This window comes from Hyperolius riggenbachi, chromosome 3 (assembly GCF_040937935.1).
Source record: "Hyperolius riggenbachi isolate aHypRig1 chromosome 3, aHypRig1.pri, whole genome shotgun sequence".
In the NCBI taxonomy this organism is placed as follows: Eukaryota; Metazoa; Chordata; class Amphibia; order Anura; family Hyperoliidae; genus Hyperolius; species Hyperolius riggenbachi.
The window spans coordinates 285,588,464-285,616,364 of NC_090648.1; the positions used below are offsets into that span (position 1 = coordinate 285,588,464).

Sequence of the window (27,901 nt, forward strand, 5' to 3'; positions counted from 1 at the left end):
TACAACACTGTGGAGCTTCAATGGGAGCGAAATTTTCTCCCTCACTGGCCAACTTATACATGGGCTGGTGGGAGGAGCTCCATTTGTTTGGTGACTCCAATATTTATTCGAGTCACATTGTGTGGTATGGCAGATATATAGACGACCTGTTGGTCGTCTGGGACGGCACGCACGACGAGGCACATAAGTTTGTGGAGCTTCTTAATGCGAACTCTTTGAACTTAGTGTTCACTTTTCAGTGGACCTCCTCTGAGGTCAACTATCTTGACCTCACATTGAAGGGGGACCCTGCCTCTGCCTCTGTGGTTTCTGGCACGTATCGCAAGCTGTGCAGTGGCAACTCCACCCTGAGGGCCAACAGCTGCCATCCGTCCCACACCATCCGTGCAGTTCCCGTGGGTGAGTCCATCCGGGCACGTCGGAATTGTTCTGATGGCTTGGCCCTTGGCGTGGAGCTGGACACTGTGGGGTTGCGTCTTGAGGAGCGTGGCTACCCTAGGTGGATGATAGAGAGGGGTAGGAGGCGGGCCATGATGAGAACTAGGGAGGATCTATTGACTTCTGGCTCCCGCAAAGTGCAGCCACGATTCAATAATGATACGACCTTCGTGACCACGTATAGTCTAGAATATCAACAAATTACGCAGATTGTGAAGAAATCCCTCCCCGTGCTACAGGCGGACGAAACTCTGAATCAGATCATTAAGCAGGGAGTTAGATTTGCCAGTAGGAGGGCCCCCACACTTGGGAGCATTTTGTCACCTAGCCTTCTTTCCTCTAGCACGCAAAGACCGTGCTGGCTTACCACCCCTGGCTCTTATAGATGCAATTTTTCAACTTGCCATTATTGTGCTGTCCACACACCCACTCGTTCTATTGTTTCTTTCTGCAATGGTAAAACCTTTCCTATCAAACAATACATGAACTGTGACACGAGGGGCACGATTTACTTTGTCTCGTGTTCCTCGTGCCATCTTCAATATGTGGGGTGCACTACTAGACACCTCAGACAACGTATAGCTGAACACTATAGGGGGGCTGGCTGGCTGACTCTGGAAGTGTCAAACGTAGCGAAGCACTTTAGATCGGTCCATTTGGGTGACATGTCCTCTTTCTCATTCCAGGGTATTGAGCGTGTCCTAAGGCCTGTGAGAGGAGGGGACGTTTACAAACGTCTCCTCACCAGGGAGGCCTATTGGATTTTCCAATTAGGGACACGCTCACCGGGAGGGCTTAACGCTAGATGGGACATTAATACAGTCACCTAAACGGATCACATGATCATTCAAGTGTATATTATATATTTTTTGCCTTTTGTTTTTACATAAGTGTATACATGATCACATGTGTTAACTTTTGTATTCCATGTAGGGGCTTAAATTTATGCTGCCTGATGTCACCTGGTGCATAATCGCATGCATTTGTATTTTTATGCTTTTTATAATGTTTTTATACATTGGATTATCTCAATGTGGGGATTTATTGTGTTTCCCTTTTTTCACTCCTTCCCCCTTCATTGTTTTATATGCACTACTCTTTGTGGGTGGGGTCACTTGAGCATGTGGTATTGGGTGTAACCTCACTCTATTTATGAGTCACCCTTTCTCATTTGCGCCTATGCTATGATTAAGGGCGTGTAACGCCCAAAACATGTCAGCATGTGGTGCTGGTTCTTAGCTTGTATGTGTAACTATTGAATAAAGCCATAGTGATTTCATCGACATCGTGCGGACTTCACTTTCTACATCCTTGGATCTGAGGTCTTGGCAGCCTGTTTTCTGCACTGTCGATAGACGGAGGTATTGAGCGGAGTTCCACATTTCTATTATGGCTCCTGTCTCAGCTGTATTCTGAGGGTTTACTATGACTTGACTTTGCATTTTGAACTTTTTTTCTTGGTCTCTGTGTATTCTTTATTTTCTTTTTATGCCAATAGTGCCAATGTTATTATGCAATGTAATTCTAAGGCAAGGAACACACTTGACTTTCGGTATTCTGCGTGCGTTTTCCTGCATACTTTTTCTGCACGCCAAGTGTGTTTCTTTGCAGGAGCTGATGTAGTTGATAGAGAAAACTGACCAAATGTGCAGAATCAGGATGTAGAATGTCAGTTTTTTTTCTGCGCGCGAACAACATATTAAGCGTCCACTAGCCCATTGATTAACATGAGTTCTCAGTTTTTCTGTGAAGAAAACGCACACGAAAACAGTCAAGTGTGTTCCCTGCCTTAAGACCTTTTTTGGGGAAAAGAAAATTGAAGGCTGAATTAGGGCTTTTCACTGGATCTAAGCTTAGGCAAATTAAGTTAAAGAAATGTCATTGCTAATGGCCGATTAACCACTTAAGTACCAGCGGTATCTACCCCCTTATGCTGGGGATACACGGTACGTTTCTGTACTGTGTATCGACCAGCTGATCCGGCCAGCTGATAATATTCAGCTGACCCGCTCGACCCCCGCCTGCTCGATTCCCGCCTGCGGACAATGGCAGGGAATCGAGCGCTGATAAGAAAGCGGCGGCGGGGCGAGCGGTAATCAATCCGCGAGGAAGAGCGGGGACGCGGCTGGGGTCGATCCGGCGGCTAATCGAGCCGCCGGTCAACCCATGTATTCGCGGCATTAAGGACCAGCTGGTACAATACCGATGGAATCCTGACGAATCGCTGTGCAACCGCCGTCACCGCCGCATGTCCGAATCCTCCTGACATAGACTGTGCTGTCTCTATGACGGCAGAGTCATGTGAGCTGGTCAGGAGCTACTTTCATTGGCTCCTGACCGTGTCTATCAATGTGAGCCAATGGGAGCGGCTTACATTGATAGACACAATGAATTAGGCTCCTGACCGGCTCACATGGCTCTGCCATCATAGAGACAAGGAAAAGCACCAGTGTGCTGCGGCGAGAGACATTGGGTTTGAGCGGCGCGTTCAGTGGACAGCGACGGAAACGGTGGATGCTCGATGCGGACGGTGATTGAAATCTACGCCCTGCCAGCCAGGAGCCCACCAAAACAGGGTGTAGATTTCAATCACCGTGGTCCTTAAGTAGTTAATGTGCATTTACTATGATAAGCAAAAGCAATATGAGGTAGAGCTTTAAATACAATTTAGATTATTGAGCCTCTGTCTCTTGGGAACTAACTTTGCAAGCTAACAATTTTTAATTGGTATTTGAATAATTGTACATTTAGATAAAAAAACAAACAGATGAGCTGCAGCTGACTCTGCCAACAGTGTGTCTTTTGATACTAATAAACAAAATGCTGTTTATTGTGTTTGAGTCCTTTCATTGCGTACAAGTGATTTCCTGTTGTGTAGGCAGATGAATCGACGTACTTGTATTTACACTGAAACCAACCTGTGCAACAAAGAAACAAAATAACATGCTGCCACTATGTTTAGCTAATATACTGTAAGCAATCTCTCAAGCTGAGCTCCAGGATCACAGATTAAAAAATGATGTTATTCATGTAGCTCCATTTAGACCACAGTCAGTATTTAAAGCATTAACCCTTTACAATCCTATGTTGGACTATGTCCAAATATGCACTACATGGGCCTTTTCCAGCACAGGTCCAATGTCAGAGTCAGTCTGGTATAGGTAAGATGGCTGCCACTAGGTGGCACTGTAGCCTGAAAAACTCTGGCACAGTGCCATCCCCTTTAGATCAAAGTGTCAGACTAAGTCGACAGTTTCATCATCGTCAGCCTCATCCTCCGCCACTTTGTCATGTAATTTAAATCTCAAGTGGGCACATTTGGGCTTGTCACTAGGGGGACAATTGCCAGATCCAGTGCAGTGTGGCGTCACCCTATGTGGATCAAAGCGGCTGACACTTTGATCCCCTCTGGCACCATGCTGTGCCATGTAATTATGTGCATGTGCATGTGCAATGGGGCGGAGCTACAGCATGCAAGCTAGTGCTGGTTCCTACCACCATTCCGAGTCTCCTCCTCGCTCTAATGTAGAGACCCTCTTGATCCCCACTGCTTCTTGCAGGTAATATTGACATTGCCACAAAGATTGCATAATTAATAAAGCTTTATTCCTTTCCAATCTAATTTTTGGATCACCCACATCCCCCACACACCAAAAAAAGTATGTGATCCAAAAATGGATTGGAAATGGATAAAGCTTTACCTAGCCAGATCATACACAAGGCAAACCTAAGCAGTTGCCTAGGGTCTGGAGAGAGTCTACATAGGGGATGCTAGCCCCCACTAAATCTGACCATCAGCAGTGGGCAAAAAATGGCCCCAACTTCACCTTAATCCTTTTCTGAAGCTTTACGAATTATGCAATCTTTGTGTCAATATTAGTTGTTGTCAAAATCACTTTTTTGGGGTGTTGCTGCTTGTAGGGCATCAGTGTCTAAAAATCGGTTACCATGCAGGGACTGCTTCAAAAAGCAAGTCAACTGGGCACAAAAAATAATTGCCTACAACAACTTCTAGTCCCCCCTATCGTCAGAGGTACAAGCAAAATGTGGGTAAAATTGGATCCTAGGACAAGTCAACATTTCTCATATGTTTTATCATGGTCTGTTCTCAGTCCAGTGATCGTACAGCCATGCACTTGAAGCAGAAAGGTTCTGTGATATTGAATGCGATAGAGAGCACAATGTATTATTTTTCTAGGTATGGGACATCCTGGTATTCAGCAATCAGCCAAGTGTGACAAGTGCTGTGCCAGTCATTTATGTCAATATTAATAGTTGATCTAAGCAAGTCCGTGATGAAGTGAAAAGCAGATATGCTGTCTGCTGGTGTGTCAGGTGAAAACTTAAGTGCACAGTTTTCAACCTTTAAGTAAATAAACTGTATTTGAATAGTGTGCTATGCAATGTAAATATCCTCTACTTACCCATTATTAAGCATTCAGCATGAATGCTTTCTTTAAAAGGAACCTTATGTGAGAGGCGTATGGAGCCTGCCATATTTATTTTGTTTGAAACAATACCAGTTGCCTTGACAACTGATCTCTTTGGCAGCTAATCTAGTCAGACTTCAGTCAGAACACGTTATCTGCATTCTTGTCAGGGTCTATGGGTAAAAGTATTAGAGGCAAACCTTCAGCCAGGCAGCCAGGCAATTTGCATTGTTTAAAAGGAAATACATAGGTCCAGGAGCACCAATAACGGCCTCAGGAATCAACTGTGTGCCACAGTCCCATCCCAGTACCAAGGGGTTACTCCAGAGGTGACGACGGGACAAATGAGCGCCCAGGCGCTGACTGTGTGGCCATTAGAGCGGCGGTTTTCCGATATACCCCATCGGTGAGTCACTGTTTGCATTCTCTTGCGCTGATAGGTGGATATACTGTTGATCTAGTTCCCCATCAGGTCCGCATGAGTTTCTATGCCAGGATTGGTTGTTGGGCATCCTATGGGCGCGGTTTGCATATATGTATTGTTTGAAATGTGCACTTTGCGTTGTGATGACTTTGTGCAACTTGACAAAGGCCTGTTAAGGCCAAAACAGCAGTCTGTCGTTGCTACTTTTCATGATCTAATAAAGTAGTAGAGCTATAATACTGTGCGGTGGTGCCAGTCCTTTGAGGATTTTTTTTCTCTTGTTTAAAAGGAAATAAATATGTAAATCTCCATATCCCTCTCACCTCAGGCCTCCTTTGATAAGGAAGATTTCAGAGTTGCACTGATGTCAATCATTGTTTGATGCTTGAATCTCAGGAAACACAGCAATGAGGAAGAGCAGAAGATAGGATTCCCTTTCTCAGAAAGGATATCTTCATACTTCTTATTATTTCTCCCAGGGCAGTGCAGAGGATCCTTTAGGAGGGGGGTCTCAAATTGAAAAAAAGGTGTCCTACCAGCCACGTGCGCACCTACATCACGCTCCTTCCTCCTCTTTTCAACCTCCTTGTCTCAGTCTCTCCACTGTTACATAACGTCAGGATGGCAACAACGTTACGTAACGCATCAAAGCTTTGAGTAGGTTACTATTTGTTGGCGCCTGGGTCCCTGCGGTAGCGGCCAGTGAGTATAACTTAATGCAAGTCTGCTGAAAGCCTGCAACAGTCCACAGACTCCACAATAGACTACACACTCCTAATAAGGAGGAAGTGGGAAGGGCTAGAGTAGAGAGGTAAAAAAAGGGGGGTACTTGAGTACCAAAAGCCACCACCCTGTGACCGTGCCTGATTTCTCCTCTAAGAAAGGGCACTTGTTGTGGAGCATCGATGCTCCACTCTTGCTCACTGACCGACTTTCAGTAAATCATTTTTATAGATTTATATAGTACTAGCATATACTGCTTTATCCATACTCTGTGCTTTACAATTACAAAGTATAGAAATGATGTGATACAAGCAAGGGCTATACAGATAATGCAGAAGAATGCAGTATACTCTGGATTTGATACACTGTAGAAGGACAAGACAATAAAAGGCAATGCTGTGACAGGTATGCAATAGTAGCAATGCATATAAGAGCTCATAGCCTGAATAAATAGGTAAAGAGTATTGGTGGTGCCCTGACTAGGTAACCAAGGAGACAAAGCTAGATCAGTAACTGGATAACATATCCTAGCCTAGAGTATATGCTAGCCTGAAGAGGTAAGTTTTTGCTTTTGAAAATCTTTAGGAAAAGCAAGTATCAAATGGAATGTGTAAAGTTCCACAAGAGAGGAGAAGCTCATGATAATCCATGAATGCAGATGTGGGAAGAGGTTATTACGGTAGAACAGATGAAGAGAGAGCTTCCATTCCAGAGCTGAGATTAGCTTTTTGGTGACAATTTGGCATTAGCTGAGTAATGTATAAAGGTGCTGCAATATAGAGAGCTTTCTAGGTTAGTGTTAGAAGCCTGAACTAAGGGTTTTGTGTGATAGGGAGGCATTAGCAAGACTGACAGGTGAAAGCAGCATTAGAGGAGTGAGAGGAAAATTTCACGAGTCACACAACAGAGATTAGGATGGATTGGGTTGGAGCCAATCGATTCCTAGGCAGGCAACGTGAGGAGAAAAGGTTATTGGTGTGTCAATGAATGAGAGAGATCCAATGGGCTGGGGTCAAAGGCGGCCTTAGAGTATGCCCGGGCCTGTGGCGAGTGTCATATGTGGGGCCTAGAGCCATAAGTGTAGGCCGTATACCGAACCTACAACTGCACATGTGCCAAATGCTCCTGGCTACAAGAGCACAATTAAGGAGGCGTGTGGCGAGGGCCATGCATGCGCAGTAGCCCATGACTGGCTCAGTTAGCCAACTTCCTGAGGGGCCCAGCGGCTAAAGGGAGAAAAGCAGAATTGTGACAAGGGACCAGGAAGACTACAGGGGGCTGGAAGAAGTCCTAGAAAAGCTAAACTGGGCACATTTATTTTACTTTAGGTACCCTTTAACTTCCCCTAGTTGGTGCCTAACCTAATGCTACCCTACTCCAAACACTAACCTTTTCAGCCTTATTTCAAACTACAACCCTCATTGCCTGGTGCCTACCCCCAACCTCACTGCCTAATGCACTCCCCCTAATGCTCTATCCACAACCATCACTAAAAGCACATGGTTGAAGTATTCTATTTCAACATACAAATCTTTCCATATAAGCTATTGGTTACAATAAGCAGAGCAGATACTGATAGGGTTTCTGCTGTTTAGAAATATCTTTCAAAACTCATACAGATGTCTACATTGACAATGCAACATGTGGGCACAGTTCACCGTTATTTCAGGATTCTCTAAGAGGCAGCACATTCTACAAAGCATCCATAAAAACCTAAGTAATCACCAGGCACTGAATTCCATTCTCACACTAGAAAGAGAACGCTCAACCTGGAAGTTTAGCTAGCAATTCCCGATCAGTTTATGATGCAGCCTGACACAATCACTGAATAGATTCACAGTGAGTAATGACAAGTGTCTGGCGTGCAACAGTTGTTAGCCTTCTTTTTCTCACCTAGCAGACATAAGTGCAGTCACTGCGGTGTCCCAATGTTTCCAATCCAATCCCATCGGGAAAGTCCTTTCTCTCCCCCCCTTCTCTGCAGATAAGTCTCTGCCCTGTTCTTCCCCGATACAGCTCAGTCTTGCAGACAGGAGCAAGAAAAGCGGCAGACATCAAGAAAGGAAGCCGTGACCACCCTGTCATTTCAAATAACGTGCTCACGCTGCTGACGCTCCCTCCTCATTGGCTGTTCGCTCTACAGGCAGGGGGCAGACCCATGAGGGGATTATTGGTAGTAGGAGGGAGGTGCCGCAATAGTGGCATTAAAATACAGACCCTTCTCCTGAGAAACAGGCAGCATGGTCAGCTCAAATTTGACTGCCTATCCCCTGCGCAGAGCCCCCTTCGGGCACGATGCCTGGGGCCATTGCCCCACTCGCTCCCCCAAAGGCTGCTTCTGCTGGGGTACTGGGGGAAGGGAGGTGTCTCTCTGCCTGTAACATTGCTACAAGTGCTATAAGAAAAGAGCTACTAAATGTTATCAATTATTTGATGATTTAAAATACATATGTACAAAAATTGTTACCCATGTGGAGAAGGTCGTGTAATGCTAGATAATTTAAAAACAAAAACATTTTGAAACTTAAACATACCAGAAATAAGAGAAATAAGATCAATCTACCTGTGGCACAACTCCAAAGGCTTTCCTCCACTTCTGGAGTGGGATTGTATTACACGATACGCCATCAATCTGAATGTCTCCTTGAATTGAGAGTAGTCTTAGGAAAGCAGACAATAAAGTGCTTTTTCCTGAACCAGTCCTTCCTAACAAACCAACCTGTAATAACAGATGGTCAAAATATAAATATTAAAACATACTTTTTAATGATTATCTAACACATTGTAATGTGGCAGTCTGCTCTTCCAAGCCATCCTCAACATGGGCATTCACCTTCATACCCCATACTAATAATTGCCAAAGATCCTTAGGGTCCTTTTACACTATATCAGTTGCTCTCAGTTATAACCAATTTTCAAAGTAATGTCCATGTTTTTCTATGTCTCAAATTACACTATATGCATTTTAACTGAAAGCTATTTCACAATGCAATGCTATGGAAAAGTAAAACACATCCGTTTTTCAGCATATAGTGTAAAAGAGGCCTTAAACAGCTGTATGAGAGTTAGATTGTATAACTACATACATTTTAAGCATCTAAGTATGCTATAAGCCAGTTCTGGGTACATGGTCATCAGGTATGAAGAAATAGTCTATATGGTTTTATAGATCTCTTTTTTTTATTTCTGCTTTAAGTTGCGACACCTGTTTTAACCTCCCTGGCGGTACGCCGTTTCTGAGGCTGCGTCTGCGGGAGGGATTTTTTGAATTAAATGTGCTTTAGCCTTTGTAGCTAGCACTAGGCTAGCTACCATTGTCCCCAAAGCATAGCCGGCCTTTGACCTGAGCGACCGGAGCGGTCGGCTACCAAGGGGGCACCTATAGCTGGCTAATTATACTGGGGGCACCTACACTTGACTTCCTGTACCGGGGCACCTACACCTGGCTTCCTTTACTGAGGGCACTTTTAACAAACACAGTAAAAATGGGGCTTTATATGAACAAATATTCGTCTTTTTATTTCTTCATGTCAAAAAGTCTTCACAGTTGCGGACACACAGGTAGACAAAATTTTCAGAACTCCAAACAACAACCAAATCGACTGCCTGACACGTGTTTCACGATCAAAGATCGCTTCCTCAGAGGCATACAGTATACATGTACATCACATGTGAGTCCAAATAAAGACAGTTGTTAGCCTTCTTTTTCTCACCTAGCAGACATAAGTGCAGTCACTGCGGTGTCCCAATGTTTCCAATCCAATCCCATCGGGAAAGTCCTTTCTCTCCCCCCCTTCTCTGCAGATAAGTCTCTGCCCTGTTCTTCCCCGATACAGCTCAGTCTTGCAGACAGGAGCAAGAAAAGCGGCAGACATCAAGAAAGGAAGCTACCTTTACTGAGGGCACCAACACCTAGCTACCTATACTGGAGGCACCTATGCCTGGCTACCTATGGGGGCGGATCAGTGAATAATGGCGCACAGTGCCTATGCATACAAATGGCGCCGCATTAAAAAGATACGCTTATCGCTATTTATCATTAGTACTGCATAATAATGGCGCACAGGGAAAAAAGACGAAAAACGGCCGACACTAACGTTATTTATCAATAGTGGCACACACTAACGTTATTTATCAATAGTGCCGCTCATTTGCCAAACAGCATACGATATTGCCCACAGTAATGTTATTTATCAATAGCGCCCTACATAAGCCAAACTGCAGAAGTTATTTAACTGCAAAACGGTGAATGGATTTAATTTAACACTGTCAAGGTTAGGGTTAGGCACCACTGGGGGGGGGGGAGTCTTAGGGTTAGGCACCACCAGGGGGTGGTTAGGGTTAGGCACCACCAGGGGGTGGTTAGGGTTAGGCACCACCAGGGGGATCTTAGGGTTAGGCACCACCAGGGGGGTGGTTAGGGTTAGGCACCACAGGGGGGTGGTTAGGATTAGGCACCACCAGGGGGGGTCTTAGGGTTAGGCACCACCAGGGGGGGTCTTAGGGTTAGGCGCCACCAGGGGGGTCTTAGGGTTAGGCACCACCAGGGGGTGGTTAGGGTTAGGCACCACCAGGGGGGTCTTAGGGTTTGGCACCATCAGGGGGGTCTTAGGGTTAGGCACCACGAGGGGTTTTTTAGGGTTAGGCACCACCAGGGGGGTGGTTAGGGTTAGGCACCACCAAGGGGGTGGTTAGGGTTAGGCACCACCAGAGGGGTGGTTAGGATTAGACACCACCAGGGGGGTCTTAGGGTTAGACACCACCAGGGGGTCTTAGGGTTAGGCACCACCAGGGGGGTCTTAGGGTTAGGCACCACCAGGGGGGTCTTAGGATTAGGCACCACCAGGGGGGTGGTTAGGGTTAGGCACCACCAGGGGGGGTTTAGGGGTTAGGGATAGATACAGAGAGGGTTCTGTGTGTAAACGCTAAATAACAATAAGGCTTTAACGTTAAATAACAATAAGGCTTTAACGTTAAATAGCGATAAGCGGCAAACGGATTAGCGGCAACAGTATGCGCCATTTTCAGATGGATCCGCCTGGCTACCTATGGGGGAGACCTACAACTGACTTCCTATATTGGGGGCACCTATGCTTGGCTACCTATATTGAGGGCACCTACACATGAGATCCTATACTGGGGGCACCTATACCTGGCTACCTACCTATACGGAGTCTGAGGGCATTTTTTTGGGGGGAGGGGGGGCGCGCACTGTGGCTATAACATGTAGTGAAAATTGTCGGTGCTGTGCTATAAATCAAAATTGGGGGGGGGGGCAACTGTTCCACTGATTTTTATTAATATTCCTGAAAGGTTCTAGCCTTCATATTTAAGTTTATTCAGGATAATGCACTATTTCCACCCATTTTGTGGCTATTAATAGTATTTTTCTATTATACTTATGTGATGTGTCACGGAGATCTGAGCATTTGGCGTGAAGAGGATGAAGGGGGGGTGCAAAAAAATCAGGTTTCGCTCAGGGCGCTGTGAAACCTAAGGCCGGCCCTGCCCCCAAGTCCCCGGACTCTTCTGATCCCCCCGATCGCCGCCGCTATACGTTACCTAGCTGCGATCCCGCGAGAGCCGCAGCCTCCCCAATGAGCTTCAGTCATAGCTATGGCCAGGATCGGACATGACGTCTGACGTCATCGACTTCATGCGCAATCCCGATCCTCCCCATAGCAAAGCCTGGAGATGATTGGAGAGGCTGCACCATCGCGGGATCCAGGGGGGGGTACGTATAACAGCGGCGATTGGGGGCAATCAAAAAAGAGCGGAGGGACTTGGGGAACAATGCTAGCTAGCGAAGTGCTAGCTACAAAGGCTAAAGCATATTTATTTTAAAAAATCCCTCCCGGGGCAGAGAAATCCTCTGCGGCGGCTACCCAGAGTGTAGGTCGGGGTTACCGCCAGGGAGGTTAAGAAGGTGATGCTGTACTTTGAGGTGCTGTCACTAGACTGCTTTTTTATTGCTCTTGGCTCGCCATATCTAAAAGACAGAAGTACTGAAAGAGGCAAATGTTCTTTACAAAGAAGTCTAAACCATTAAGAGATCTAGCCATAAACTTCTAACAAATACCGCTGGCATATCTGGCAATGAGCGGTGAAGCACATACGGTAATCCTGTAGTCTTTTGTTTATTTTTTTACAACAGTAAAACATAAAAAAATAAAAAAATAGGAAGGTATAGAGAGATTCAAAAAGACAGGCGGCAGGAGAGTGATAATTATGCAGCAATAGTCACAGCGATGATCAGGTTGTACACACTACCGTTATGGTAACTTGGGGAGTATAAAGCTTACCCTCTGTCCAGGACTGATTGAGAATGAGACATTTTCCAGAATAGCATGTCCTCCATCAACATACTTTGCAGAGAGGTCCTTAACTGTCATCTGACCACCAGAGGGCCACTGTGGGTCTTTCTTTGTGTAGTCATTCTCGATTATCAGAACATCTGACAGCTCATCCTTGTTTTTACCATTCTTTTTGCTTTTCTTTTCTTCTATTGGGATGTCAATAAATTTGAAGATTCTGCTGACAGAGCGCATCTATAAAAATATGAAATATTTAAATCACAGTGTATAGGGCTTTTGGTCTCAAGGTAAAAAAAAAAAGAAAAAACAAAGAGAGAGACATTCTAGTGTTGTACAGTTAGAGGTATGGTTTAAAGAGGAACTCTAGTGAAAATAATGTAATAAAAAAAGGGCTTAATTTTTACAATAATTATGTTTAAATGATTTAGTCAGTGTTTCCCATTGTACAATCTTTTAAATCCATGATTTACATTCTGATATTTATTACATGGTGACATTTTTACTGTTGGCGATTTTTACTGTTGGTGATGTAGCTGCTGCATGCTTTTTTAGCAGTTGGAAACAGCTATTTCTCACAATGCAGCAAGGTTCACAGACAGGAAACTGCCAGAAGTACCTCAGTACTCAGAGTTTCTTGTGAGAGGGGTTTCACCACAATATCAGTCATACAGCGCCCCCTGATGGTCTGTTTGTGAAAAGGAATAGATTTCTCATGTAAAAGGGGGTATCAGCTACTGATTGGGATAAAGTTCAATTCTTAGTCGGAGTTTCTCCTTAAGATAATAATAAACTTAGGATATGAGAATTTACAAGGCTGGGTTACCTGAATGGCAACACCAAGCAGATGAAGATTGCAAGCCTGTCTCTACTTAAGGGAGGTATAGATTGCATCTCCATTGCACTCCAAATACACTTGGGGGAAAGGGAGGGGGGGGGGGGGATGATCCAACCTTCCATCAAAGGTGGTATAATAAACTGATAGCAGGAGATGCCACAAGGTTAGTCCACCGCTTATCCTACTTTTAAACGTTTTTAACTTCCTGCTATTAGTTTAAATTACAGTGCGTCTCCTATCTATCCATCATCAAATTGAAAAATCCCACATCTCACATGGCTTTTAACCATGCGAAAATCCTTGCTTCCTCCTCCTTGCCAAACACCCTCGTCCAAATGCTAATAATGTGGATGTACAACACACAGAGTGCACAGAAGATGACTGAATTTGTAGGCTGGGGGTCCGTGGTTATCAAAGTCCTATCATCAGGACCAGGGGTGTAACTAGAGGGGAGTAAACCTGCAATTGGGGGGGGGGCCTCAGAGCTGCGGGGAGACCCCAACTACTAACTTTCCCTTCCTCTAATATAAGGGACTATACTTCAGATCAGGTGTTTTTGTGTCTACACTTGTTATGGGTATGAAGATCATGATGGCCACACTTGTTTTATGACCCTTTTGAGATTGGCTCCCAGGCCATGAAGGGCACCAAGGGGATGCAAAGTAAGAGGCGTGAGCATTGAAGGGGCCACATCAAAGTTTCATGGGGGGGGGGGGATGAATTGTAGTTACACCACTGATCAGTGCTAATATGTGAAAGACTACCATTAACATGTAAATCAATTTGCCATTAATATATAACTAATAGTGAGAAGCAATAACAAATAACATGTTTAGAGGGTGATGAAAACAAGTATTTTGTCACTGGTCATGGATGAAGGTCACAGTTTAAAAACCACTGCTGTGGATGGTGTTTGAAATGGAAGCAAGGTCCATGAGAGCTCAGGAGTCCACTTTGGTTATCTTACCAAGCTGTCAACATCAATACTTGAGTTTACTGCCCACTGCAGGGTACTCATGATGTTCATAGCCAGCGTTAGTACAATTCCAACCTTCTCCTGACCTGCGCCTGAGATATTAAAGGAAAAACATTTTTAGGGGGAAAAATATGAAATGTTGATATTATAGAAATACAAAATAAGAATACAGTATGCAATTCATTTGATTATTAGCATCACAAAAAATGTTTAAAAATATCAACTTGGACAACCATGTTTATATAACAAGTATATAATAACAAGATATCTATCCTAGCAGTGTTCAATTCTCCAGTGAGAATGAAAAGGAGGACATAGATGACCGGTATGGACAACATGAACATGACTGACTGCTGCAACAGCAATTTCTCTAAAGTGCTTTAGATGTAAGACGTATCTAAAAAAAAAAAAAAAAAAAAAATACTGCATAAAAAGTAAAAAGATCAAGATCAGTATTAAAAAAAATGTAAACGCTACCAGACACACACATGATATGTGACATTATTTCTTGTGAAATTACAATATTTATAGATGAAGTGTTGAATTCTGTCACAAAAGGCTTCCATTTACTTTACTGTCAAAGTTTACACCGAAATATGTAGTTTATGGTTTTTCATCCATAAAGTAATTTGGGTATGGCCTGCACTTTGTGTCCTACAAGATATGCTAAACAGGAAAAAAATAACTAAATACTGAATAGGATTACAAGAATATAATAAATATTAACTTCCTTGGTTTCTGCTTGACTCAGCTGTTGGCTTAGGTCAATATGCCCGGTTTTCTTTTGTACTGTACCTATTACGGTAGGTGTGCATTGTTTAGTGAAATTACCTAATTCCCTTCAGGAACCATTCTACCAGAGTATTCCTTATACTGGCTGGATCAAGTAATGCACACTATGATTATAAGAATGTAAGAGATTAGCAGGCAGCACCGATTTGTTGCTGTAAGATGAAACTTAAATAACATTTTTTTTTTTTTTTTTTTAACTAAAGAAGATTTTTAAGATTTTGTGCTATTTGTGGTATTTGTATGAACTCTATGGAATAATACAGAGATAAACTTTGTGTTTTACACATAGTTTATCACTGGGCTGTTGCGTCGCTCTCCCTTACTGCTCCCCGTCGCAGTGGCCATTTGTTTCTATGAGATTGGCCACCACTACCCGTGGTGCGATGTGATGCGATGGAAGCAGAGCTGGATTAAGACCACACAGGGCCCTAAGCAGAGCAATAAATTTGGGCCACAGCCATCCTGTTGAAAGGATGCTCCCCCAGTATAGGTGACCGGGTGTCCCTGCAGTATAGGTAGTTGGATGTCCCACTACTATAGGTAGTAGCCAGATGTCTGCCTGAACCCCCACTATAGGTAGCCAGATGTTCTCCCAGTATAGGTAGTAAAACTGACCCCCCCCCCACTATAGGTAGCCAGATGACCTCCCAGTATAGCCAGATGTCACTCCCCAGTATAGGTAGCCAGATGTTCACACAGGGCCGGCCCGCTCATGAGGCGGGGTGAAACTTTTGCCTCAGGCGGCAAATTTCCAGGGGCGGCAGTGCGGCACCCGCCCGTCCGTGGGTGCGGGGAGCCGGCCCGCCGAGCTGGAGGGGTAGCTGGCAGGACGGGGGTATTGGGCCAGCGGCGGGGAGGGGGGTCGGACCCCCCCCCTCCCTCGCCTGGGTCCCCGTCCTCCGCTCCCTTCCAGCCTAAATAGACGCAGCCGAAGTGTAAGAGGCACGGGCGGGGAGGACACTCACCTCCTCCTCGCTCCAGCGTGCGCTCCACTGACATCACTTCCTGCAGGACGCTGCAGGAAGTGACGTCAGTGGAGCGCACGCTAGGAAGAGGTGAGTGTCTTCCCCGCCCGTGCCTCTTACACTTCGGCTGCGTCTATTTAGGCTGGAAGGGAGCGGAGGACGGGGACCCAGGCGAGGGAGGGGGGGGGTCCGACCCCCCTCCCCGCCGCTGGCCCAATACCCCCGTCCTGCCAGCTACCCCTCCAGTTCGGCGGCCCCCCAGAGCGCGCCCCCCCCCCTCTCGGGGGGGGGAGGGGCGGCGGTGGCAATTTTTTTAAAATTTGCCTCAGGCGGCAAAAAGTCTAGGGCCGGCCCTGTGTTCACAGATGTATGGCCACTTAAATTCCCCAAGGCTCACCCCCCCCCCGCCCTCAATTATGTCCTCCCCTTTGCCACCATCTCTACAAATCCCTCAAATATGCCCCTCTTCCATCTAAGATATCCCCTCCCTCTTTACCAGACCACCATCTCCCTCAGTCAGGTAGCACATCTTTACTGACCTCCCTCCTGGCACTGTGATCCCTGCCTCGCTAATGCTAATTTCGGTACCCCTCCTTCCATCACTGTTTTCACTCCGATCCCCCCCGCCCTCTTAACATCCATGCCTTTTTGGTGGTCAGTGGCAGTGCATAACTGCCTGCACACAATCCACTTCACTATAGTATGAAACCCTATAGGTCACATCCATACTCAGTACTGACAGGTGGAAAAGCCATTATGATTTGATCATAGTGAAAGAATCTGCCTGTAACAATTGATGCATGTATGGCCTTTTTAGATTATGGTTTCTAATAACAAGATTAGAGAGAGAAGGAAGAAGTCAAAGCAGATGGTTTTGGTGCACAGCGCTCAGCACCGGTTACCTAAACCAGGAGCCCCGAAGCAGCAATAATATGCTGTGCGGGGCACGTAAGGGAAATTCAGGGCTCCGGTGATTGCCGTACCCCAAAATACACCTCCCTCAGAGTTGCGACGACTTGGAGGGGGAATAGTATTTAACGCCGCCGGGGAGTTTAGTGGCATCAGGAAGAGCCGTCATTTATTAGCCTCAGCCCTAGAGGCCTAACCAGCACCAGGACTCACCCTGCATAACACAACGGTGAAATTCCTACTGTACGCAGATGACCTCTTACTGCTTTCACCAACTAAAGAAGGTCTACAAGACAGCCTAGAAATCCTGGAGAAATTCAGCACAACATGGGCATGGGTAATCTGAAGAAAACTAAAACCATGGTGTTCCAGAGGAAAAACCCATCCCAGAGCCCATCCTTTACTCTAAATGACTGTGACAGGGGCGCCTGAAGTTGCAGGCACTACAAGCGGCCGCTTGGGGCGCATGCCTGTCAGAAAGCGCTGCCCACCGCTACTAAGGTTAATTATCTTTTATATTTGTCCCTCCACTTTGCTGCACAGCTCGGCTCGGCTCCTGGTACTTCCTACACTCTCCTTCCACCCCCGGCCATTAGAGAGACAGCTCAGCCCAACCTTTCCACCCCTTTCTTATAGCAGCCACAGAGAGTGTGGATCTGCCTCTGGCCCCCGCCTCTAACTCCACCCCCCCGCCAGCCAGAGGTTTGGGTCCCTAGGCTTGCCGCTGTCTGACTGACCCATTGGACCGTGTTTCTCCGGTGTCCTCATGTGTGACGAGCACGCAGAGGTGAGGGTGAGCTGCAGGGGGGAGATTGGGATCAGCGCAGCAATGCTGATCAGTGCAGAAGAGAGAGGAGGACAAGGCAGTTAAGCACTGTGTGAGCCCAGAGCTGTGTATATCGGCATTGTAGCATGTGAGCTGTACGATGCTGATATACACAGCTCTGAGCAGCTCACAGTGCACAGCTGCCTGTCAGGACACTCACACATCCCCTGCTCTTATCAGCGCTGCTGCCAGGAGATCGTCACTGCTGATAAAATCACTGTCTGACCGTCACCTGCTGGGGGGGAAGAGAAGCAATAAGGAATTGGACTTGTGTAGCCGCATCTGACCACCCGACGCTATCCCCCTAATGTAAAGTGTGTCCCCAGGTGCCCTGTGCAGTAGAGGTTACCTGTCATTGTCCATCTCCACTCTGCCTTACATGAATGCGCCCTATGTGGTTGCCTGCATATACATGGGTGTGTATGTGACATCACACATGCACCCACATATACGCTGGTAACCACCCGGGGCATGTGTATGTGAGGCAGTGCGGAGACTGAGCCATTCATTGGCGGACACAGACAGTGAGACAGGTAACATATACTGCACATTACAATTATTTTCTGGTAAAAGATTGCCACATTATGATTATTTTTTGATGAAACATTGCTGCATTACGATTATTTTATGGTGAAACGTTGCTGCATTAAAGTACCCCTGACACTGATATTTTTAATATGTTTTCCTCCCTGGTGCTGTGTGACTACCACACAGCATCATCCTCCCACCTCCAGCGCTCCCTGAGGCAGTGGCGTTCTGTCCATTGGGCGCACAGGGGCGCCACGCACCAGGTGACAGGCGGGGATGGGGGTGTCAAAGAAGCCAGCCCAACCTATCACAGATTTTAAGCCAGCAGTACATGCTCCGCCTCCCTTCTATTGGCAGCCGGCTAAAACCCCTTTTGGCCCCGCCTCCGTCACCTCGGCTGTCAGTTCAGCCATCCTCCGGAAATCCACCTTCAGCGGGAAGCCGCTCAGGGCTGCACGTGGGACGCACATGGGATGTCTGCCATGATCCCCACCACGGCGGCTGCTGCTGCTGCCGCCTCCGCGTCACCGCAGCACCCTGGGACTATCACCAGACGGCAGACGCCAAATGCTTCCAAGGGAAGACTTGCTCTGCACCTCCTTCCAGGCTCACGGGGAACCCAGAGGCGGGCCCATCCATGCTGCAGCTCCTCCACCTCTGCAGCCATGACAACTAGATGCCGCCTGCCTGCCGCTTCCCTGTGGCTGCTCATCTCCCGACAAGCTGGGCCACCCAGGTACACCTTTGGTGAACATTACAATGTGACACTTCCGCTGGACAGTACACCTCTGTCTCTCCCTCCTGTCTGTCTCTCCCTCCCTCCTATCTGTTTCCCCCCCCCTCCCTCCTGTCTGTCTCCCCCCCCCCCCTCCCTCCTGTCTGTCTCCCCCCCCCCTCCCTCCTGTCTGTCTCTCCCTCCCTCCCTCCTGTCTGTCTCTCCCTCCCTCCCTCCTGTCTGTCTCTCCCTCCCTCCCTCCCTCCTGTCTGTCTCTCCCTCCCTCCCTCCCTCCTGTCTGTCTCTCCCTCCCTCCCTCCTGTCTGTCTCTCCCTCCCTCCCTCCTGTCTGTCTCTCCCTCCCTCCCGTCTGTCTCTCCCTCCCTCCTGTCTGTCTCTCCCTCCCTCCTGTCTGTCTCTCCCTCCCTCCTGTGTCTCCCTCCCTCCCTCCTGTCTGTCTCTCCCTCCCTCCTGTCTGTCTCGCCCTCTCTCCTGCCCTCCCTCCTGTCTGTCTCTCCTCTTTCTCTCCCTCCCTCCTGTATGTCTCCCTCCCTCCTGTATGTCTCCCCCCCTCCTGTCTGTCTCTGTCTCCCTCCCTCCTGTCTGTCTCCCTCCCTCCTGTCTGTCTCTGTCTCCCTCCCTCCTGTCTGTCTCTCCCTCCCTCCCTCCCTCCTGTCTGTCTCTCCCTCCCTCCCTCCCTCCTGTCTGTCTCTCCCTCCCTCCTGTCTGTCTCCCTCCCTCCCTCCTGTCTGTCTCCCTCCCTCCCTCCTGTCTGTCTCCCTCCCTCCCTCCTGTCTGTCTGTCTCTCCCTCCCTCCTGTCTGTCTGTCTCTCCCTCCCTCTCTCCTGTCTGTCTCTCCCTCCCTCTCTCCTGTCTGTCTCTCCCCCCCTCTCTCCTGTCTGTCCCCCCCCCTCTCTCCCCCCCTCTCTCCCTCCCTCTCTCCTGTCTGTCTCTCTCTCCCTCCTGTCTGTCTGTCTCTCCCTGCTCTCTCTCTCTCTCTCTCTCTCTGCTGTCTCTCTCTCTATCCCTGCTGTGTCTCTCTCTCTCCCTGTCTGTCTCTCCCTCCCTCCTGTCTGTCTCTCCCTCCCTCCTGTCTGTCTCTCCCTCCCTCCTGTCTGTCTGTCTCTCCCTCCCTCCTGTCTGTCTGTCTCTCCCTCCCTCTCTCCTGTCTGTCTCTCCCTTCCTCTCTCCTGTCTGTCTCTCCCTCCCTCTCTCCTGTCTGTCTCTCCCTCCCTCTCTCCTGTCTGTCTCTCCCTCCCTCTCTCCTGTCTGTCTCTCCCTCCCTCCTGTTTGTCTCTCCCTCCCTCTCTCCTGTCTGTCTCTCCCTCCCTCTCTCCTGTCTCTCTCTCCCTCCTGTCTGTCTCTCTCTCCCTCCTGTCTGTCTCTCTCTCCCTGCTGTCTCTCTCTCTCTATCCCTGCTGTCTGTCTCTCTCTCCCTGTCTGTCTCTCCCTCCCTCTCTCCTGTCTGTCTCTCCCTCCCTCTCTCCTGTCTGTCTCTCCCTCCCTCTCTCCTGTCTGTCTCTCCCTCCCTCTCTCCTGTCTCTCCCTCCCTCTCTCCTGTCTGTCCCTCCCTCTCTCCTGTCTGTCCCTCCCTCTCTCCTGTCTGTCCCTCCCTCTCTCCTGTCTGTCCCTCCCTCTCTCCTGTCTGTCTCTCCCTCTCTCCTGTCTGTCCCTCCCTCTCTCCTGTCTGTCCCTCCCTCCCTCTCTCCTGTCTGTCCCTCCCTCCCTCTCTCCTGTCTGTCCCTCCCTCTCTCCTGTCTGTCCCTCCCTCTCTCCTGTCTGTCCCTCCCTCTCTCCTGTCTGTCCCTCCCTCTCTCCTGTCTGTCTGTCTCTCCCTGCTGTCTGTCTGTCTCTCCCTGCTGTCTCTCTCTCTCTCCCTGCTGTCTCTCTCTCTCTCTCTCTCTCCCTGCTGTCTCTCTCTCTCTCTCTCTCCCTGTCTGTCTCTCCCTCCCTCCTGTCTGTCTCTCCCTCCCTCCTGTCCGTCTCTCCCTCCCTCCTGTCTGTCTCTCCCTCCCTCTCTCCTGTCTGTCTCCCCCTCCCTCTCTCCTGTCTGTCTCCCCCTCCCTCTCTCCTGTCTGTCTCTCTCTCCCTCTCTCCTGTCTGTCTCTCCCTCCCTCTCTCCTGTCTGTCTCCCCCTCCCTCTCTCCTGTCTGTCTCTCCCTCCCTCTCTCCTGTCTGTCTCTCCCTCCCTCTCTCCTGTCTGTCTCTCCCTCCCTCTCTCCTGTCTGTCTCTCCCTCCCTCTCTCCTGTCTGTCTCACCCTCCTTCTCTCCTTTCTGTCTCACCCTCCCTCTCTCCTTTCTGTCTCACCCTCCCTCTCTCCTGTCTGTCTCACCCTCCCTCTCTCCTGTCTGTCTGTCTCTTCCTCCCTCCTGTCTGTCTCGCCCTCCCTCCTGTCTGTCTCGCCCTCCCTCCTGTCTGTCTCGCCCTCCCTCCTGTCTGTCTCTCCTCTGTCTTTCCCTCTCTCCTGTCTGTCTCTCCCTCCATCTCTCCTGTCTGTCTCTCCCTCCCTCTCTCCTGTCTCTCCCTCCCTCCTTCCCTCCTGTCTCTCTCTCCCTGCTGTCTGTCTCTCTCTCCCTGCTGTCTGTCTCTCTCTCCCTGCTGTCTGTCTCTCTCTCTCCCTGCTGTCTGTCTCTCTCTCTCCCTGCTGTCTGTCTCTCTCTCTCCCTGCTGTCTGTCTCTCTCTCTCCCTGCTGTCTGTCTCTCTCTCTCCCTGCTGTCTGTCTCTCTCTCCCTGCTCTCTCTCCCTCTCTCCCTGTTGTCTCTCTCTCTCTCCCTGCTGTCTGTCTCTCTCTATATCTCCCTGCTGTCTGTCTCTCTCTCCCTCCTGTCTGTCTCTGCTCTGTCCCTCCCTCCTGTTTCTCTATCTCTCTCTCTGCTCTGTCTCCCCCTCCTGACTCTCTCTCTCTCTCTCTCTCTCTCTCTCTCTGCTCTGTCTCCCCCTCCTGACTCTCTCTCTCTTTCTCTCTGCTCTGTCTCTTCCTCCTCTCTCTCTCTCCCTCCTGTTTATCTCTCTCTCTCCTGTCTCTCCCTCATGTCTATCTCTACTCAGTCTCTTTCTCTCCTGTCTCCCCCTCCTCTCTCTCTTCTCTGTGTCTTCGTCTCGTCCTCCTGTCTCTCTCCCTCCTGTCTCTCTCTGCTCTGTCTCTCCCTCCTGTCTCGCTCCGCTCTCTTTTCTACCTGTCTCTCCCTTCTGTCTCTCTCTCTCTTCCCTCTCTCTCTCTCTCTCATGTCTCTCTTTCTCTTCCATCTCTCTCTCCTGTCTCTCCCGCCTGTCTCTCTCCCCATCTCTCTCTGCTCTGTCTCTCTTTGCTCTGTTTCATTCCCTCCTCTGTCTCTCCCTCCTGTCTCTCTGCTCTGTCTCTCTCCTCTTTCCCTCTGGTCTCTCTCCCTCCTGTCCTCTGCTCTGTCTCTCTCTCTCCTGACGCTCTCTGCTCTATCTTCCTTCTGTCTCTCTCTCTGTGTGTGTGTACACCTGGGGGTCACTCAGTCAGAATTACATTGGCCATATACAGGGGAGATCTAACTGTATACACTGGAGATCTGATTATATACGAGGGATCTGTCTATATACAATGGCTATATACAGGAGGATCTGACTGTATACATTGGCTATATATAGGGGAGGATCTGAATATATACGCTGGCTATAATACTAAAGGGGGGTCTGACTATATACAATGGCTATATACTAAAGAGAGATCTGGCTATATATACTGTAATTGGGTATAATGTTAGTTCCCGATCCTAAATGGGGGTTATCTAGCTACCTATACAATAAATGGTGGAGGTCATCTGGCTACCGGCACTAAAGGGGGGTTATCTGGCTACCTAATAGCTGTCACATTATATATTTTGGCAAAACACTGCTGCATCATATGTATTTTGTAGGGAGACACTGCTTATTGTGGCTATACTACACTACCTATACTGGGGGCAACAATTCCAGGCTACATATACTGGGGGCACCTATACCTGGCATTACCCGCCATGGTGTGCTTAGCATGCCACACTCCTTTACTTTTTGGGGGGGGGGTGTAATTTAAGACCCAGCACCGGGTGTCAAATACCCTAGGTACGCCACTGCCCTGAGGCCCTGTTCTGATATCACATATGGGCAGGGAGGAAGTGGCAGTTCTTCCTCCCCTCTGTCCGTCCTCAACTCAGCCCCTTCCACCTGCCGCTTTAGTTACACTTATGATCTGCTGCAGACAGCACACAGGGGAGCTACGCTGTATGTGATTTTTTTGGTGATTGAGGTTGGAAGGATATCCGAGCTCAATAATGGCTGGATAGTGTACTGGTTAAGGGCTCTGCCTTTGACATGGGAGAGCAGGGTTCAAATCCTGGCTAGGTCAAGTACATATTCAGTAAGGAGTTCAAGGCAAGACTCCCTAACACTGCAGGGTGGCCTCTTGAGCGCATCCCAGTGGCTGCAGCTCTTGAGCGCTTTGAGTCCGACAGGAGAAAAGCGCTATACAAATGTTCAGATTATTATTATTATTATTATTATTATTATTAAGTCCGCACACAGCGCAGCTCCGTGGCCCGCTGTGTGCAGTGGTTCATAAGCGGAACTAGAGCGGCAGGTGGAGGGAGCTGCATTATGAACGGGCAGAGGGGACGAAGAACTGCCACTTCCTCGCCATCCATATTAGACGTTCTGTCTCAGTCGAAGATTACGACTGAGCAGAATGGGGTCTACAGGGGGCACAGGAGGGGGAGGATGGTGCTTTGTGCTAGTTGCACAGCACCAATAATGTAAATTATATTAAAAATATCAGGGCCAAGGTCTGGGTCAGGGATACTTTAAGCGTATTTGCGGGGGGGGGAGGGGGCGCCAGGTTTTTTTGCCTGGAGTGACAAAATTGCTAGAGGCGCCCCTGGACTGTGAAATCAGCAGAACTGATAAATATATCTACCTTGGTCTGGAAATCAACCAATCTGGAAGTCTTAAATCAGCCATAGAGATCCTGAAGGCCAAAGCTTGCAGAACGTTCTATGCCATCAGGAAAGAACTGTACCACCTCAAACCAGTAGTGAAGGTCTGGCTGAAAGTCTTTGACAGTGTCATCACCCCAATCCTACTCTATGGAAGTGAAATATGGGGCCCCATCACCTACCCAGATCAATCAAAATGGGAATCTAGCCCCACAGAAATATTCCACCTGGAATTCTGCAAACACCTCCTCCAGGTCTATTGGAGTACCTCAAACAATGCCTGCCGAGCTGAACTGGGTAGATTCCCACTACTGCTTGAGATACAGAAGAGAGTCTTATCCTACTGGGCCCACCTACAGAGCAGCATGCCCGACTCACCTCCTACAAAGCCATGCTGCACAATCAAACCCAAGAAAAGCGATGTGCCCTGAAAGAAGTTGTCAACTCTCTGGTCCCTCCAAACTCAGATCCACAAGTCCAATTAAGAGCCCAGATAAAGCACACCACAGCCAAGAGCAAAGAGGACTATGTAGGTAAATGGAGGAATGAAATAAAACAGTCACAAAAGCTAACCATATACCAGTCTCTACAGAGAGAATATAAAATAGCCCCATACCTGGAAAAGCTCCAAAACCATCAAGAGAGGAAAATCCTGAGCATCTACAGACTGAGTGCTCACAACCTCGAAATAAAGTCTGGAAGACACAGACAGACATACAAACCCAGGGAGGAGAGACTATGAAAATCACTTCCTGCTGCACTGCTCAAATATACCGCAACCAGGGAAACCTTCTTTAAGAAACTGGTGGAACTATTTCCAGACTTTCACACATTAGAGGATGAGAGAAAACACTGCATTCTACTAGAAGAGAAATCCACAGTGACAATCGCTGCACACTATGTTACAGCATGCCACAGACTGAGAGGAGCATAAATAAATTGTAAACCCCCCCCCCCCCCAAATGCCCACGAATTGCTAACTCGCTGCACCCCCACCCCATCCCATGTCCCTCATTCCCCCTGCTTTGGCAATGCCTGTATTGAAGCTTGGTCATGCCAATAAAGCTATTTTTGATTTGATTTGAGAAACCAGACAGATTTTTGCCCACAGACCCTCCAGGGAAGCTCTGAATCATGCTGTGTATATTTACCAGCCCTCTAATTGCACTTTTATCAGCTAGCCTAGTGTTTCACATTGCCTTACAACAACAAACCTGAATACAACAGGCACCGGACCAGCCCTAAATCACCCCCTTCCCCCATGTAATAGATACTTTGTTTCCCTCTGCTCACACTCGGCAAATTGCATCTTTTTTGCTGCTTACAATGTGTCAAAACATTTTTATTAGTGGAAAACGCTGGACATAGACCACAAAAATAACATTAGTCATTCCAGACCCCAGCCTTTGTCTGACAGCTAAACTAGGGAGGGGAGGGGAGGGGGGGGGAGGATCCAGAGGAAACACTGTATGTGTCTTATTATCTATGTTACAGAGAGCATTCCTGAAGACTGTTTTTAAGGGACCATCAAGAGTTACATCAACAGAGGCATTACATCTTTATTGGGGCTGACGGGGCCCCTGACCTTTCGCTAGATCAAAGCAACTGCCTGTGTTGCCTGGTGGATAATCCAGGTGATGCAGACTCTTCAGTGCATTGCCCAGTGGCAGGAGTTGTACCAGTATTGGAGTCAATGGCACCGCAATAATCTATTTAGAATGCTGCGCCAACATACTCTCTGTCCAGCAGGGGAACACATCATTGAGTGGACGGGGTGGAGCTACGCAAATCACCCTGTCCATGCTGTCTTCCACAGCGTACGTGAAATAGGTAATGGTGTGGCGCGACTGTCCTGGAGCGGGCTCTCCTGATGCAGGACAATCACACTGAACCATGTGTGAAATTAGCCTCAACGTTTAACAGCATATCTTACTTTTTCCTGTGGGTGTGCACTTTTTTCTTTATAGTATACACAGCCTTTCTATAAAATGACCATCTCAAAATATAATTGGCTTCAGTGTTCATACCATCATATTCCATTGAGATTTGGTGGACTTTTAAAGAAAGCCTGTAGCGAAAAAAAAAAAACCTCTGGGGGATACTTACCTCGGGAGGGGGCCTCTGGATCCTACTAAAGGCTTCCCCCATCCTCCGGTGTCCCGGCAATACAGCTCTGTGAAACCGCCCCAGCCCCCCCACCCCGGAACAACGGCGAGGTAAATATTTACCTACCGCGATCCTGCACACTAGCGGCTCTTCATTCGGGCTAAGGCGAAAATAGCCGAGCCCGATCGTATCCGCTCTACTGCACAGACGTGAGTCCTTTGCCCCTGCGCGGTAGAGTGGATTGATCGGGCTTGGCTATTTTCGCCTTAGCCCGAACGAAGAGCCGTTAGTGCGTCTGCGCAGGATCGCGGTAGGTAAATATTGCCCACACATGTGCACACTTTTCAGGCTTTGTCGAGGAACTTTCGGGGGAGCCAGCGCTGGATTCCTCTAAGCTTCAGAGGTCGGGGAAGCCTCATTGGGACTTTGAGGCTTCCCCCTCCTGAGGTAAGTATCCCCAGAGGTTTGTTTTTTTCTTACAGAGTATCTTTAAATAGAGCATTATATTTTAAAATAGACACAAGAGCTAAGTTGTATTGTCTAGTTCCAACTGTACATCAATTCATAAAACCAGACTTGTTGCAGTTAATTTAGCTATACAAGAGTGTGTACCTGAAGTTGCAATGGAAATAAATGCGACAGCACAGAAGAAGATGACAAAGATCATTTCAATAGTCATTTGGAACCATCTCAGCGTAGACAAGTAGAGGAACCAGTTTGCAGTGTGTACGTTCAGTGCCTTGTGAAAAAGGGTTTCAAAATAGGGCTGCCTGCCAAAAGCTCTTAGCGTCCACAAACCCTTTAAACTTGTTATCAGGTGAGTAAAAATTGGACTGCGAGCTGTAAAAAGACAAGAGATCTACCCATAAACATAATACAATTTACACAACATACACATTTAGTAGCTGATAAGCAAGACATAAATTTGCAATAAAAATACAGCTTAAACTAATAATCCGTGTAATTTTACAATGTATTATGACATGGAAATGTTTTATATACACTATACACAGCTAACTTCTCAGATACACAACTTCTCAGATACTATGATAAGGACTGCAAGAATATAACTAGAACATGGATGGTGTCATTGTTAACTTAATTTTGAAAATTCTATTTGCTTAGCTTTCATTCTAATCCTCTGTGTCTAAAATCACATATACACTATATATGCAGTACATATACACTATAGATCTTGGTCACAAAACAAGCTTTTGTGATCAGAGAGACCGTTTTTCAAGGATTCCATTAAAGACATGCCTGCTTTTCTCTCTGCTGAGCACAATATACTGCCCTATGGAAAGGGCAGGGGAAGGACAAACAGGAAATGTCCCACTATGAGCTGTTGCAGGAAAATACTGTATTAGTCAGTTGTTTAAATCCATCATGGCAGGTTGGTAAAGAGACAACGGCAAATCATGGTGGACACCTGAACTGAGGATAGATTGTCAGCTGAACTGATCACAAATTATTATATTGGACAACACATGTTTACTGTAAAATTTAAAATACAAGAAGACACAAATAAAAAGTACATTTCTCCCATAGTAAAATGTGCTATAAAATTACTTTTATCCTATGTTGCTGACACTTACAGTAGGTAGTAGAAAACTGACAGAACTGACAGGTTTTGAACTAGCCCATCTCCTAAAGGGGCACTCTTAGGATTTTTTTTTTTTTTTCAAAAGCACTTTGTGAACGGCAGTCAGTCGGGCCAACTGGCAGAACAGTATGCCACCGGTGGTGGTGGGGGGGCTGCATCTTTAAATAGATCTTTTCCAGGGAGTGCATTTGTAAAGAATACATTAACCACTTCACAACTGAGGGGTTTTCCCCTTAAAAACCAGAGCATTTTTCACTCCTCCCAGGCAGTCATCATTCATTTATTTATTAGGCAATATGATTGGTTATTGGGGACTGGGGTCCCCAAAACCAATCATTGGACTGTGGAGCTGGTGTGCACGTGCGTGCGCGCGGCGCG

The 27,901-nt window shown here is 47.5% G+C and overlaps 1 protein-coding gene across 4 annotated transcripts in view; it reads right to left on the reverse strand.

Annotated features, from left to right (window-relative positions):
• CFTR (CF transmembrane conductance regulator) overlaps positions 1-27,901 on the reverse strand; it is a 210,613-nt gene that overhangs the window by 26,201 nt on the left and 156,511 nt on the right. For all 4 annotated transcript variants that reach the window (XM_068276426.1, XM_068276427.1, XM_068276429.1 and 1 more), the window contains 4 exons: positions 26,533-26,760; positions 14,132-14,232; positions 12,318-12,563; positions 8,579-8,734 (listed from right to left, as the gene is read on the reverse strand). In XM_068276426.1, the coding sequence (XP_068132527.1) occupies positions 8,579-8,734; positions 12,318-12,563; positions 14,132-14,232; positions 26,533-26,760 (731 nt within the window). The remainder of the gene's footprint in view (positions 1-8,578; positions 8,735-12,317; positions 12,564-14,131; positions 14,233-26,532; positions 26,761-27,901) is intronic.